General features: G+C 40.9%; 1 protein-coding gene across 1 annotated transcript in view; it reads right to left on the reverse strand.

Annotated features, from left to right (window-relative positions):
* Positions 1-211: 211 nt before the first annotated feature.
* The window catches only part of SYNGR3 (synaptogyrin 3), a 131,031-nt gene continuing 115,711 nt past the window's right edge, over positions 212-15,531 (reverse strand). The window contains exons 3-4 of the mRNA XM_077449374.1: positions 14,539-14,681; positions 212-11,905 (exon numbers count right to left, since the gene is read on the reverse strand). Coding sequence (XP_077305500.1) covers positions 11,696-11,905; positions 14,539-14,681 — 353 coding nt within the window. The 3' untranslated portion in view covers positions 212-11,695. The remainder of the gene's footprint in view (positions 11,906-14,538; positions 14,682-15,531) is intronic.

Consider the following 15,531-nt stretch of genomic DNA (forward strand, 5'->3'; position numbering starts at 1 on the left):
TTCCCTTCCACAGGCGGTGGTTTCAGCGGGGGGCATCGATAATTTCAAAAAACTAGTAGATAAGCACCTGAATGACTGCAACATACAGAGATATACAATGTAATACTGACATATAATCACACTCATAGGTTGGACTTGATGGACTTGTGTCTTTTTTCAACCTCGTCTACTATGTAACTATGTAAAAAGGAAAAGATGAGATATATAGAAATTGTTTCTTTCCATTTATTTTTATTTTTTTAATCCGTAATGTACAGAAAACAAATTACATCTTCGACACAACACTACTGAAAACGCACAATCACAGATTGTTCTTTCAGGAGATACAATATATACAGATAAATTGTAAACATGTCACTTTTGTCCAGACACGCAGGCACACACACACACAGATCACACTGTATAATCAACAAGATTGCAAACCGCCTCATCCACGCGGTGCAGAGGCCCGAGGACAGTAGGGTTACAGTTTGGCAAGAAGTCCCGGTGAGACAGTTTACGAGCCAGTGATTTGCTAAGAATGTACATAAAAAAAAGATTCACTAAGACATTGGAGCTCTTCAGAAAATCTTCATGTATGGTAGAAGATTTTCTTCAACATATGTTGTTCATGGTCTCTGTACTACGAGCTGCAGATGGTAAGAACAGACAACGGGAACCATTCCTATGCTATCATTTCATTATGAACTGGAAACATAACAGTGTACAGCAGTATTGTCACCGGTTGCAGTTGAGTGTTAGCACAATGGTTGTCCCTTGTTCTGCAAGGATTTAACGTGTATATACAAACCTAAAAACAAAAATGTAATATATTGCACCTTACTGGTCCCTACATGTGATGGTTGTACTAGTTTATTTTTCAGGATAAGAGCATTTTCAGTAAGTACATAAAGTACCTGTTGGTTTATTTCAGAAATGCAATGTTAATGTCACTTCCTGAGGACTAACGTGACAACATAAAACAATCTTGAATTTTTGTGGTAAGTACTAGTCCCATCTAGGGTTGCCAACTTTTCTTTAAGCCACACCCAAACATTTTAGCGGCACAGGGCAAGGTGTCTCCAAACTACGGACCTCCAGTTGTTCAGGAACTACAATTCCCATCATGCCCAGTCATGTCTGTGAATGTCAGAGTTTTACAATACCTCATGGGACGTGGAGTTGCACAACAGCTGAAGGACCGTAGTTTGGAGATCCTTATAACGAATGAGTTGTAAAAGACCTGGGACATCTTTACCACTGTGTGTTATACGCGCTGCATTCCTACTTTCCTTGGTGCACCCAAAGATGTAACAGACGAAAAACAAGCTCTGGACTGCCGCACTCTTCAGAAGACTACTTTCTTTTATTGGAAAATCACATCACAGCTCAACAAACACAGCGAACAATTCATATGAATAAGCACTACAGCTAGTGCGAAACGTCAGCAATTTTTCCTTGTTCGCTGTGTTTGTTGAGCTGTGATGTGATTTTCCAATAAAAGAAAGTGGTCTTCTGAAGAGTGCGGCAGTCCAGAGCTTGTTTTTTGTCTGTTGCTAGTGGTAATAGCCAGCACCTGTGGCCTCCCAAAAGAGACCCAGTTTTACATGCGTTTATTGCTAGCGGCTGTTAAAGCAAGTCCAGGCCAGGAGAACACAATGGCTCCAAGGGAGGTATTCCCCTGTCAACAATGGCCGTGGTTGCTGGAAAGGAATTTGCTCGGTCTATTGCATGCCTTAATAGTTATACTCTACTCAACTGTCTGCAAGTCGGGGCAATCATCTAAAGCAGACTTGGTCAACTTTTTTTTTTCACCACCAAGGAACCCCTAAAACAATTTTCAGATCTTTGGAAACCTAAAACCAAGTTAATGGGGGGGGGGGGGGTGGAAATAGATGTCCCTTATATTGATGTCAGTGGAAAGAATGCAACCCTACAGCTGTGGTCAGAATGACACTTTTATGGAAAACCTACATAACTGCTGTCATGCTGCTGGCTTTGCCAAGTGGCATTGGTCCTGGAGCTTATGCATTCACCATCAAATGGAACGCAAATCAGCCACAGCTCAAGAAACCCCTAGACACCTAGACAACTCTGGAGGAACCTTAGGGTTCCATGGATCCCTGGTTGAGAATGGCTGATCTAAAGTAAATTTGTTTGGCCAGGTTGGATATTTTTATCCATCCAGAAGTATTACTTATAACAGTGAAATCACAAGGGTTGCAGAACTGAATCCTCCTTAGAAAGACAGCAAAGAATGTGTATATTTTATGGTAGTGAAGACCTGATAATTTATCCTGCGCACTCCTCAATTAAGTCCTTGGAAAGAATACATGAAACATTGATCAAATATACAATCGACAGCTGCAATCTAAACATATCTGTCTTTTTCATACCCGATCCCTTATCCACCAATCTGTGTATAGTTTATCCAAAGGACAAAATGAAAAAAATTTAAAACCTTTTCTACGTAAACATTTCAATAACAATATTCCTGGCAGTCATGGTCTGGAAGGAATTTCGTATTTTGGGCTGCTTTGCTCCTCCTATGGGCACATAGGGAGTTCGGTGCACTATTCCACAATGCATAAAACTGCATGTCTTTTTTTCCCTCCTATTTGTGTAGCTACAGATACAGAAGAGACTGGGAATCATTTATGCATAATCATTCCCCCAAGATGGGTGTGCTGCCTTGAATTTAATAACAAGTATTCCTACATCGCTATAGAAACAGTGGTGTAAAAAATACTTTGCATATTTTACTGTGTATTTGCTGAGATCTTAATGGTGACCTGCTGTGTCCTAAACTGACTAAGCCTTAGTAGGCCCAATAAGTCAATTAGCAGCCAAACATTTTAACGGAATTCTACGTAGTCATTATCTTACAATACTGGCCTTCCAAGCTACCCAAAATCGACTGTGGGGGGATTTTATGGCAATTATGTCTACAAATAGTCTGACTGGCCTTCGTAATAGTTCGGTGTATGTGAACCCTCACAGGATATTTAAAGTGGTTTTCCACTTTATTTTGAAAGTTGAGGCCTGCTCCAGTTGTTCTCTCCTTGACCTTCTCTCATGAAATGTGAAATCACCATCTTTGTAAGTGAAGCCGAATACTGATGCTAGATCAGTGGTCTCCAAACGGTTTGCTTGCCTTTATCCAGACCATATGATGGCATTCCATCCCCTGACTCACAACTATGAGGCTAATTCCTGCAACTGACACTAACTATGGAGCACTATTCCTCCCATGACACCAATGATTGGGTATATTTTCTCCCACTGATACCGATGGGGTACAATTCCTCCCCATGACACTATTCCTCCCACTGATACCAACAATGAGACACAATTCTTCTCAATGACAGCAGCGATGGGGCACAATTCCTGGCACCAACATTGGAGCACTATTCCTCCCACTAAGGCTGGCCATAAACAGAGAAAATATCTTTCCTACAACCTGTGGTTGCAGGAAAGAAATTTGCTTGTAACCCCCCATCAACACAAACAATGTTGATATGGGAATGGCCCCTCCTGCCAGGCCATTGTCTTTGAATGGCAAGGGGGTGGGGGCAGGGGAAGCTGTCCCCGATGGCAGAAGACTGTGAATATTGCTAGCGGCTATAGCAGCTGCTAGCGATAATCAAAGGTAAAACCTGGAATGCTGTTTGTACCCAAATTGATCAATCGATCAACTTGTTACATTCAGCTTGCTGAAATGGTTGAGGTTCAAACCGTGTATGGCCTGCCTTACACCAATGATGGGGCATTGTTTATTCCCACTAGGCAAGGAATTTTTAATTCCCATTTGCCATGGTACAGCCTTGCTAGGGTCTAAATGACAGCAAACTGTCCCTTTGCTTAGAACATTTGGAGAGCCCTGGCTAGATAATCTGAATCTAGTAGCTAAGGGCTGATGGGAAACTGGCCCAAGCAAAACCAGTACAGCTGGCCTACCAGTGTTTGCGATAACAACAAATGATAATCGATTTGCTACAGGAGAAGGGAAACATAAAGTACCCTACCAACAGAGGTCAGGAAACTTCTTGACCACTAGTGGCAGGCAACAGCCCTTATTTGTTTGTGCTGATACCTGACTTTGGGCCTGAAAGCCACATGCAGCCCTTTGATATCAATTGTTTTTTTTTGTGCCTCAGCAACCAGTACAGCATGAGGGACCATTAGTTGATAAAGCAGTGATCTGTAGCAGTCTCATGTAGAATATCCCCAGTCTCCTGTATTATTTTTCTCAATACTTTATTTAAAGAGAACTCACGGTAAATACAGAAACCACAACCGTGGTGTGTAGAACAAGGAACAATTCCAATAATAAGTCTACATCACAAAAGCCATTGCGTAAAAAGATGTGAACATTTAAATGAGGTTCAGACTTTGAATGTCAGGCTCTCCGAAGTCCCTGTATCCTGCATGATATTTTACACGGTATACACCGTTTAACAAGAACAAAGAAAGAACAGAAAAGACCCAAGGGGTCTTGCAGCAAGAGAGAAACAAGTGTGGGGGAGAGAGAAAAAAAAACACTCCTTCCAGGCCTGTGGAGCCAGAATTATAGTCCCCAACACTAGGGGATTTAAGTCACAAGATCTGTGCACTGAATAGACAAACTTATGCCAATAAAACAATTTTATAAGAAATTTCTGGCGGCGGTTGTGTCTGCTTCCAGAACAGCGGAATGCAGCTTTTCGTGACTGTGAGCAGGAGAGGCAGGATGGATCTTCTGCAAACCTTGCTCAGAATCTCATGGTGGCGCAAGAGGAAGAATGCAGGATCCCTCGGTAACTCCCAGTCAGTGAATTTTTGGACAATGTGGTAGATCTCCGTCCAATAGGACTGCAGCAGGCAACAGGACCAAAAGATGTGGAGAAGAGAACCAGAGTCCTCCCCACATCAACAAAGATCCGAACATTGGGGCAACATTCTTTGGATCTTCACTGGTGTATGATACCTCTGGGTCAACACATTAAACCCAGCCCCCCTGGTGTTTAGCACAAATTGTAGTATTATAAGAGAACAGAAGAATTCTGTCCACTTGTTTCTCTGTAAATTGAAGCCCTAACTCTCGTTCCCATCTGGTGATATAAGGTATTTTGAAGTCCTGTGGTGGGGCTATCAGCAATTGGAAGGCCTGCGAGACCGCATGCTGTATTGGAGATTGTTTCAGACATAATAGTTCAAAGGTAGTAAGGTGTCTCTGAAGGGGCTCAGGAGGGGGTAAACAGCCAGTGAAGTTGGCTAGTTGAACCTTTTGCCAAAAAGATAGGCCCGCAGGAGCCGGATCATCAATGATTTGCCGTCTGCTCATCCATCATCCATTGGCAATCAAATGATGGGCCTGGGAGCACTCAAACAATTTTAATTCCCAGAATTTTGAGTCTTGGAGTCCCAGAAAGCCGAAGACTTTGGGGGTGAGCGGCGATGGCATTGCCATGATAGATAAGTCGCGGAACGCCTTCAGACATATCCTCCCATCGTGGGGTGGTCTAAAATCCGGCAAGGCAAATCTGCTTGGTACCACGGCACCGACTCCATCGGGATCCCCGCTAGAATCAGCTCCACTTGTACCCATTGTTTAAGCAGGCCATGGCGACTCGAATCCAGGACCCATGTCAAATGGCAGGCCATGTGGTAGAGGTTGGCATCCAGCAGAACCATGCCAAGTTTCCTGTATTATATCAGTCCTATCCACACTTGTAGTATGTCCCCAGTCTCTGGAAAACTTCTGTAGAACTACATATTTTAAATATTGTGTGCAGCCCTCTGGGAAAGTCAGGGGGTATAATTATATTCAGTAGGTTTACCAATGGCCTTCGGTAACAGTGGTCATTTATGGTCAGTCATTAAAGTAGGAAGGGAGTAGTACAGTGCATAGCAATGCAATGTAGCATAGGCAGGAAAGTTAGTACAAGTGTATTGGTCTTCAGCATTTCACTTGTTGAGGGAGTTCTATGGTTGGAGAAGTTTAAAGCAGTGGTCTTCATTAAAAGTGGTAAATCCCTCAAGAGCAACATATATCAAAACAATATATAAATGGTAATCTAACATCTACTTTGTAGCTAAAAGATAGAGATATCAATTTATTTTGATCACACTTTTTCATATTTGATCAATATCACCTGCTAATTGTGATTGTACAAGGTGGCCCCTTTGTGTTTTGGTTCTTATGCTACTTTAGCAAGGGGCGAAGCAGCCTAACTTTTCTGATTTACCGTAAAACATGTATCTAGAAAAAGAGGTACTCTGCACCAAACACACATGATCTGACAGGTACATAAACTCAATGTGAACAGAACTTTATAATATACAGGCTGATTTGAATGAACAATTCCTGCACTGTGAAAACATTCAGTGTTCCCTCTAAGAAGCACAAAAAGTCATAATCATATATTGCTATCTAAAAACGTTTGCTACATTTATCTATAAAGCTGCCTATGAATAGGAAGCAGGACTATTTATAGCTTTTTTTAAGGGTCAGTCCACTCAAAAAAAATAAAAATAAAAAAAATAAATAAATAAAAAAAAATCGCATTTCAGTTTTCAGTAAAGATTGGCAGGTTGAGTCACATAATTTCTTTAATTTCTTCGGAATTCCTACAGTGAAATCTGCAAAATATACCCCACCTTTGCTCTTCAGCCTTGGTGCCTCTCCCTGCTTGATGTATCCCCATCATAAGAAGAGAATGAAAAATCCAACAGAGAAAATGAGACTCTTACACAGTTGTCCTGATATGTGGGTGAAGCACATGGCCAGGGCAGTGATCTCATCACCAGTGTTCTGAAGAGTTGTAAGAAACAACTTGCTGGCAGTGAACCAAAAAATGAAATGATCAGTCTTCAAAAAAGCTTTTAAAATTTTGAAGGAAAGCACAAATATCCATGTACATTAATTTTCATGTCCCCCTAAATTACCCAGTGCAGGAGGTAACCAGGACCCAATTGCACTGACATAAACATGATGTTATCTGAGCATGCATATTTTAGTAAATGCACGCGTGAAGGGAAATGGTAGCCAGTGACCTTCAGGGAAGGCTTGGAACCAACAGTGATTTGACAAAATGGCCGACCACTATTTCCTCCATTCCCTCACAAATCAGACAGCTGAAAATTGTCTGTGGTCTCTTGCTGGCACCCATAGACAATGGACTTTCATATGATCCAATTTTGGCCAGATTAATCACCAGTTCTTGGGTAGATGCATGCAAGGAGGGAAAGGGTAGCCAGCGATCCTTCAGGGCAGGCTTGGAATCAACAATGGTTGGATAAAAATATCCAACACGGCTGGCCAGTATTTCCTCCACCTAGCAAAATCAGACAGCTGGGATTCTCTGTGGTATCCCGGTGACACCCATAGACAATGGACCTTCATATGATCTAATTTTGGCCAGAGTAAGCACCAATTCATGGGTAGATAGGGTAGGTTAGAGTTATAAACTCTGTCAGTTCTTAATCCCTATGCACCCAGTAGGGAGATTTCCTCTTCTTTTTCTGTTTTAAAATAAAATTAGTTGAAATTTTCCCAGTGGGGACTCAGACAATAATAACAGGTCCATCTCTTCCTGCTCTAACCAGTAGTAAGAGCAATTGTCCACAATACTTTATTTTTACAGATTTTATTTTTTATTGCTCTATTGTAGGTGACACCACTGACACTTTAGTGTACCTTTCCAATATTCAGTGGGTAAAGCTGTTAGGTTGGCTGAAGCACTGTGGAGCTAATCAATTCACTTAGATTCAACATCATTGAGGCACAAAATGGCTGAGAAAGCAAGAAGTACAACGATCTCCTATCTGCATGTAGTCATTTCCTTACTACAAAATGCCTGTCATTAAGACGGATTCCAGGAATGTCTTTCGTAGGGTTTTCAACAAGTTCAAGTATCGTGTGTGCACAGAACCATATTAGAAGGATCTGTTCTAGTTTGGCACATTATAATGTTATAGTTCACCATTCCAAGGGTGGACAGGACCATTACAGAACCCAAGAAGCACCATATCCAATCTCAAAGTCACCAGATACTCCTAAGAAGCCACAAAAGATGGCCACTCATAGAAGGTGTTAAAACTCACTTAGTAACACTAATTGGAATTTTTCTGACATACTGCCTACCTGCAACATATTTGGGCGAACTTTAATTAAACTAGTTTTCCATTTTAAGAAAGTCAAGGACCCAAATTACAGGATCCCCCTCATTTAGGCCAATCATTGCTCTTCACCCTAAGGCTGGATTCACACCTATGCAGTTTTAGTGCTTTTTGCATTTTGCAGATTTGCACTACAGTGCATCTAACATGGTTTCCTATAGAACACCTTCTGTAGCACAAATCTGCAAAATGCAAAAAGCACTAAAACTGCATATTTGAGAATCCAGCCTAAGGCCTGGTTCATGCCTGTGCATTTTCAGTTTTGCAGAAACACAATACAGTCCATTTAACATGGTTTCCTATGGATATATAGTTCACATCTGTGCCTTTTTTATTCTGTTTTTTGGTTCCATAGATTTCAATGGTTTAAAGATGTGAATTGAAAAATGCAAAATGCACCTGCAATATGCAAACTGCAACCTGCACAAGTGTGAATCAGGCCTAAAGCCTGATTCACAACTATGCATTTTTAGTGCTTTTTGCATTTTGCAGATTTGCACTACAGTCCATCTAACATGGTTTCCTATGGAACACGTTCTGTAGTGCAAATCTGCAAAATGCAAAAAGCATTAAAAATGCATAGGTGTGAATCCAGCCTTAAGGAGACCACAGTTTCAGCACATTTGATGTAAATTTGTTATATAATCTGTTTCTAGAAAGAGTTTTAAGTACCCCTTCCCCCTTTGACCACTGTGCTGTGAGGCCTTTGTATTTGGTTGCCCGACCTAGCGTTTGAACTTTATCTTAATTACATGTCAGCCAAGGGTAAGGAGGAAAGGCCTGTCAGTTTCATCATGGTGGCACTATTAAGGGGAGGAGTGCCAACAGACAACAAGAGATATATATGTGCAACTTGGTGGAGCAATTCTTTAATTCAAACTCAGCATTCACAATATCATACCTGTCCACTACCTAGTGTTCTGATTGCTATCATCTGGTTTTTATGATATAATGCATAGCATTGTGCATTAAAGAGTATTTAAACCCAAGCATTAAAATTTAATATATTGTAGCTTATGTGGTGGCTGTATTAGTTTTATTTTTCCTGTTTTTTTTTCCCCTTTATCGTCACCTGATAATCCCGCCAAGTAACATACTTCCTGTCCTGGGGGGACAATAATCACCCACTGTTCTTAATCTATAGGAACAGCACGTTTACTCTAGGCAGCTCTTCTGATTTGGACTACAAATATCTCCCCCTCTACTCTGCTCATCTCCATAATGTACAGGGGGTGTTCTGTAGTTCACAGAAGAGAACTGGTAAAGCTGATAATATTGTATGAGATTTCAGTTCAGTGAACAGGACGTTATAAGGACATTGCATTTTTAGCTTGATCAACAGGTATTTTCTGTATTTGCCGAAAATATACTTATTCTGAAAAAAAGCTAATGCAGTCACCACATCTATGGACTTGTAAGCTCAATACATTACATTTTTATTCTTGGCAGCTTCCAAATGAGGCTTGTCTCACAGGTATTTTGCTTAAAGTGTTACAAAACCCACAACAGTAAAATCAGTCTGTATCTGCAGTAAAGCATGCTTGTTATAGTCACTGTGGAACCTAAGGGGTTAATTCTTGGTATTGTGTAAAAAGGCTGATCCTGTCTTTTCTGATCCTCCCCTTCTTCCACTGTCCCCAAACCATCTCCTGATAGAACAATAGTTAAGGGGCAAGCTGCACATGCTCAGTTTGGTGAGTATTGCTAGGGAGTTTTTTTTTTTGTTTTGTTGGGAGGGTGCATGTGATCAGTACAACAGGACCAATCAGCACTGTCCAGACAGAGGGTCAGGGGTCCTGCAGCCTCATCGGACAATCAGGGGAGAATGAAAACTCCTCCTACAAGCTTTAAGCAGACACTTATAGAAGTCACAAGACTGCTATATACTGCTGATTAGAAAAGGTATTTAGCCATTTATATTTACTAAAATAATTGCATTTCCATGTTCTGTGTACTGTGGGAGACCAGATATAGTGAATGCAGGGTCCTGGGTTTAGTAACACTTTAATGAGAATGCATCATGCCAAGGGACAACAGAAAACCCCTATCAATATATTATTTTGGGCTGATAAAGTTGCCATAATAATACAACAATTACAGTGAACAGTATTTTTGTGGCCCCTTACTCCATCAATATCCAAACTCAATTTATCTTATAGACCCCTGTTCCACGTTAAAAAGCACAGTTAAAAAAGAAAAAAAACATTAACAGAAAAAAAGTTAACCAATATTTTACTTAGACCTGACTTCTAACAAGCATGGCTAAGCAAATGGACTTACAATCGGACCCTCCCCCTGGATCCTGGGAAAGCTATGGATCCAACATCTCATGAGAAAATGCACCTGTGCGGCGCTGGGGTACGTTCTTGCAAGTTGTGGGCTTCTTAGTGTTCCCAGGACCTTGGGGAAAAGCCCAATGATGTTTACAATTGATGTTATTTAAAGTGCATTTTTACATAGGGTGTCTACAGGATTAGCAGACCATGCATTTTGATGAAGTTCCAACCTTTTATGTTATCCAAGGCAGTGTAAACTTTGGTACAAATTTGCACGGCAGAAAACTTCTTGGCACTACTTTCCATTTTCACTACCTCCAATCATTGGACACTCCCCTTCAATGCAACCTGGACCTTAAAACAAAGTTGGATAAATGAGCTTGTGTGACACAGAAACCTACAAGCAGTAAAGCTTCATCTCTAGTATCCCTTAAATGTTTGATATGTTACTTCTAGTCGTGCCCCATCATCCTCACATCCTTTAATGCAGTGCACTGAGCCGAGCCTTTTTACCTAATACAGAGCCATTAATTCAGGTGTGGTATGGCTCCAACACTCATGTACTGTATGGGAAATGGGTCCCGGGAAACTTTGAAGACTAAACAGAGATAGATCTGTCTAGGTACCTTCCTCTAGGTTCTTGTCCCAGCTGAAAGCAAATGTCCTATACGTAGACAAATAGGCCCAGTTACAGGTTCAACTACTCAGCTGCAAGTGTCCTGACCGGCAATCAATTTGGCCAACCACATTGAAGGCCAAACCGGCAGATATGGAGGCGCGTAAGGTGTTGGTACAGCCCGCATATGATGGAATCTTCTGGCAGGGCCATTTAACATCCTTGTGGATATTTGGAAGCTTTTCAAGTCAACTGGAGTCTACAAATGGCTTGGTTAACAAAGGAGGTCTATCAGCAATTGTATGGCACCTATACAGTCATCTGATATCCTGTCCAACCTTTTCTTTCTTATGTCTGTCCTAGCCACACCAAAGAAACCTTCACAACTTTGAATGAGGGTTGGCCTACCTTAGAGGGAACACTTTGTCTAAAATAAGAATACCATTAAAAAAAAGTATAAAATAAACCCTTTTCCGAAGATATCACAAACAAGCAATCAATATCACAGTACAGAGTACACTGTACATGGAACTACAGGAAGAAAATCCAGCACTGGTTAACACATATAAAGTGTAGAGCAGAATGCACTAGTCATTCCATACTCTGTACTGTGTCAGCACACCTGCTTTATCTGCATACAAACATCCGCGCTGCCTCCTCTCCATCAGTAAGAGGGCGCCTGATACCCCTTGGGGTTGATGTCCGCATTTTCAGTGAAAGGAGGGCTCTGATAGGTTTCCGTGCTCTCAATTCCACTGCCCGTTGGGTATCCTGGGTATTCGCCGTTGGGTCCACTTCCGAATTGATCCGTCGCAAAGAGAGACATGTCGGTCCCTAGTCGGAATCGCTGGAAGGCCATCACTGCCATGACAACCTAGAGGAAAAGTTAGGTTATAGGGTTAGCGGGGGGGGTTAGGACATGGCATGCAAGATGGGTTGAAAAGAAATGATACATGGGAATAGAAAGCACTGTTCCTAATAAGACATAAAGTCAAACCTAATTCCACGTAAACATTTTATTTAAATAATCTGAGTGGGGGTGAGTATCTTTGAGTAATTTTGAGTGTCATGGCAAAGATTGAATACTTATGTACATGTGATTTATTTCGTTTTTGATTTTTAATAAATTTGCAAAGATTTCAAACAAACTTCTTTCACGTTGTCATTATGGGGTATTGTTTGTAGAATATTGAGGAAAATAATGAATTTAATTCCTTTTGGAATAAGGCTGTAACATAACAAAATGGGGTAAAAGTGAAGCAATGTGAATACTTTCCCGATGCACTATAAATATAGTGCATCTTTGTTAAATTGTGGTTATATCCAAAACTTTTCGGTTGTAGACAGAATAGAAAAGGGTAAAACCTATGTCACTTTTTACTGTCTGTGTCCCCTGGTTATCTCTCTCCTCGACTACTGCAACTCCCTCCTTATTGGATTATCTTTACCTTCGGATTACCTTTACATAGGCTATCCCTCCTTCAATCCATCATGAATGCTGCTACAAGACTCATCCACCTTACCAGCCGTTCAGTGTTCTTCGTCCCTCTATGCCATTCCCTCCACTGGCTTCCACCCACCCAACAAATAAAATTCAAAGTACTAACAACAACTTACAAAGCCATCCACAACTCTGCCCCACAGCTACATCACTAACCTGATCTCAAAATTTCAACCAAGCTGCACTCTTCGGTCCTCCCAAGTCCTCCTGCTCTCTAGCTCGCTTGTCACCTCCTCCCATGCTCACCTCCATGATATCTCCCAAGCTTCTCCCATCCGTTGGAGCTCAGTACCCCAATTTATCCGACTGTCTCCTAATCTATGCATCTTTAGATGATCCCTGAAAAAAAAAGCTAATTTCCCACAGCTATTACCTTTTGTATCATTTGACTCTCCCTCTTATGCCGTGTACACAAGATCAAATTGTCCGGCGTACTTAGTCCGCCAAAACGCATTTCACCGGACAATTCGATCGTGTGTGGGCTTCAGCGGACTTTCTCAGCGTAAAGTCCAACGGACTTAGAAAGTATTTTTGCAGTCCAATCTTTCTGCCGGACTTGGGTTTCAGCGGACAATACGTTCGTCAGTATGCTAGTCCGGCGGACTAAGAATGACGCATGCTCAGAAGCAAGTACGAAAAGGAAGCTATTGGCTACTGGCTATTGAACTTCCCTTTTCTAGTCCCGTCGTACGTGCTGTACGTCATCGCGCTAGCAAACGCTGGACTTTCTGTGTGTCCGTGTGTGGCCAAGTCCGTTCGGTAGAAAGTCTGCCGGACTATCCGCCGGATTGTTTGCCGGACTAAGTACGCCGGACAATTTGATCATGTGTGCGCGGCATTAGATTGTAAGCTCTAACGAGCAGGGTCCTCTGAATCTTACTGACTCTTCTTGTACCAAATTGTATTATAACTGCATTTTGTAAAGCGCTATATAAATCCTGTATAATAATAATGATAATAATAAGTTGTAGGTTATTCAGTTATCAGTGATTGTGCCAGATCTGGGTCGGATCTCCATGTGCACTAATTCACTATTGTCTAGGTATTGCCTTGCAACTATAAAGTTTGTTTGTGAAATAAGTAAAACCACAGATATTTGCGGGCGTACAGTATTTTAATGGACGTTCATTATGAGTTTTATATTAATTTGTATGAAATTGACATGAACATTTAATCATTAAACTGTTTTCTTATGAAATAGGTCATCAATAAATCTATCATCTGTGGCAACATGAAATTAAAAAGGGACTCTCTTCGTGATCATTGGAGGACTAGGGTACACATTTCTTTGGCTGAATGCAAATAGTGTGTATCCTTTAATGATCAAACAACAAAGATAGTTAACTTACTTATTGCTTTCATCCTACAAATTTAGGCTCCATGCACACTGAAGCTCAAAAAAGCTATTTCTGGACGCCAGATTGCTGGCAGAAAACGCTGGTTGAAAAACCTGCTTTTAACAGCGTTTTATACTAGCGTTAATGAGCGTTTTTTATAAAAATACACAGAGGACACTCCAAAAATCCCACAATGCATTGAAAAATAGAATGCCGAACACTAATGAACGAGCGTTAATGAGCGTTAATGAGCGTTTGTCGTTTTTTGCCGCTGAAAAACGGCACTTTGAACGCGAATTTCTGGCGTTCAGAAAAAAGGCCATAAACTCCACTGCTCATTAAAGCTGAAAAACGTCCATGTGTGCATGGACACATAGGCTAACATAGAGTGGAGTTTATGGGCTTTTACAAAAAACGCCCAAACGCCAATAAACTGCAGTTTATCAGCTTCAGTGTGCATGGAGCCTTACTGGTTCTGGGGATGAAAATCAAGGTTCTCATGGCCAAAGTCATAGTGCCCCTCTCCACTGACAACTAATGTAATATTATAATTTTTATGTAGTAAAATGTAATTGAATCCAAGTTCCACACCCATAATAACACTAGACAACAAAGTGTTACATCTGTTGGCCAGTGCCACAGATACCCAACAAACAGTCCTTATCTTACCCAAGTGATGATGGAGAAGAAGGAGAAGGCGATGGCAGCTCTTGCCGCGTCAGATGCTTGGTCCACTGCTGGTGAGTAGGGTGTTCTTTGCCATTGGTTGGCCAGGAAACAGAAGCACACGAACCAGAGGAAGGCCCAAAACGCTGTAGAAGGCAAAGAGAGACAGTAATATTCTGTATGAGCTGAGAACACACTTGTGCAATGTGGTTATTAGTACATCTGCAATGGGGGGGGGGAGCAATGGATAAATGGAAATGTTGTCAGGAATTTAAGAAGACGTGGAGGTATGTCAAAATAATAACCTAAAAAGAGCAGACTTAATAAGCTATTAAAGAAGAAAAATATATAGAATTCATTATGAGGAGAGGTAGGAGGGGGAAGGAGAGGGATAAAATGTATTGACTGAAAATTATATATGTTTCCTTTCCTTTTTTTTTTTGTTAAAATGTGAAATTTGTAATGAGAAAAAATTTAATAAATAAATAATAATAATAATAATAAAAAAAAAGTACATCTGCGATGGTCCTTATATTAACCAATAATGGATTGACTATAATTGGTAAAGACCATGGCCTAGGACAGCAGAGCTAACAAGGATGGTACAGAGACAGCCACTCATCATGATGTTCACCAAAGACCCCTGAGCAAAAATAATGTTTAGACCCTTCAATTGACTACTGCCAAAATGCAAAAACGTATTCACTGTATATAGATAGATAAATACAGAGAAATAATGGTCCTTGTGATATTCTGCAACAAAACTAGGAGCATGGTAAGACCTCCAATTTCTCAGTAGCTGAAACAATAAATAATGAACCTAATTTAAAGCCCTTTGGACCATTAAAAATAAAAATTATACCTGTAAAGTAGAATTCCAGGGTAAACAAATAATGTCTTAATGTTAGACCCCTTTCACACCACACCGCCCATTGCGTCGGCCGATATTTTTAGTGGCGTTTTACCGCTGGATTTGCGGCGGAATTGCGGCGCATT

This window comes from Lithobates pipiens, unplaced genomic scaffold (assembly GCF_037356315.1).
Source record: "Lithobates pipiens isolate NorthernLeopardFrog02 unplaced genomic scaffold, aLitPip1_a1.2 Scaffold_22, whole genome shotgun sequence".
Taxonomy (NCBI): Eukaryota; Metazoa; Chordata; class Amphibia; order Anura; family Ranidae; genus Lithobates; species Lithobates pipiens.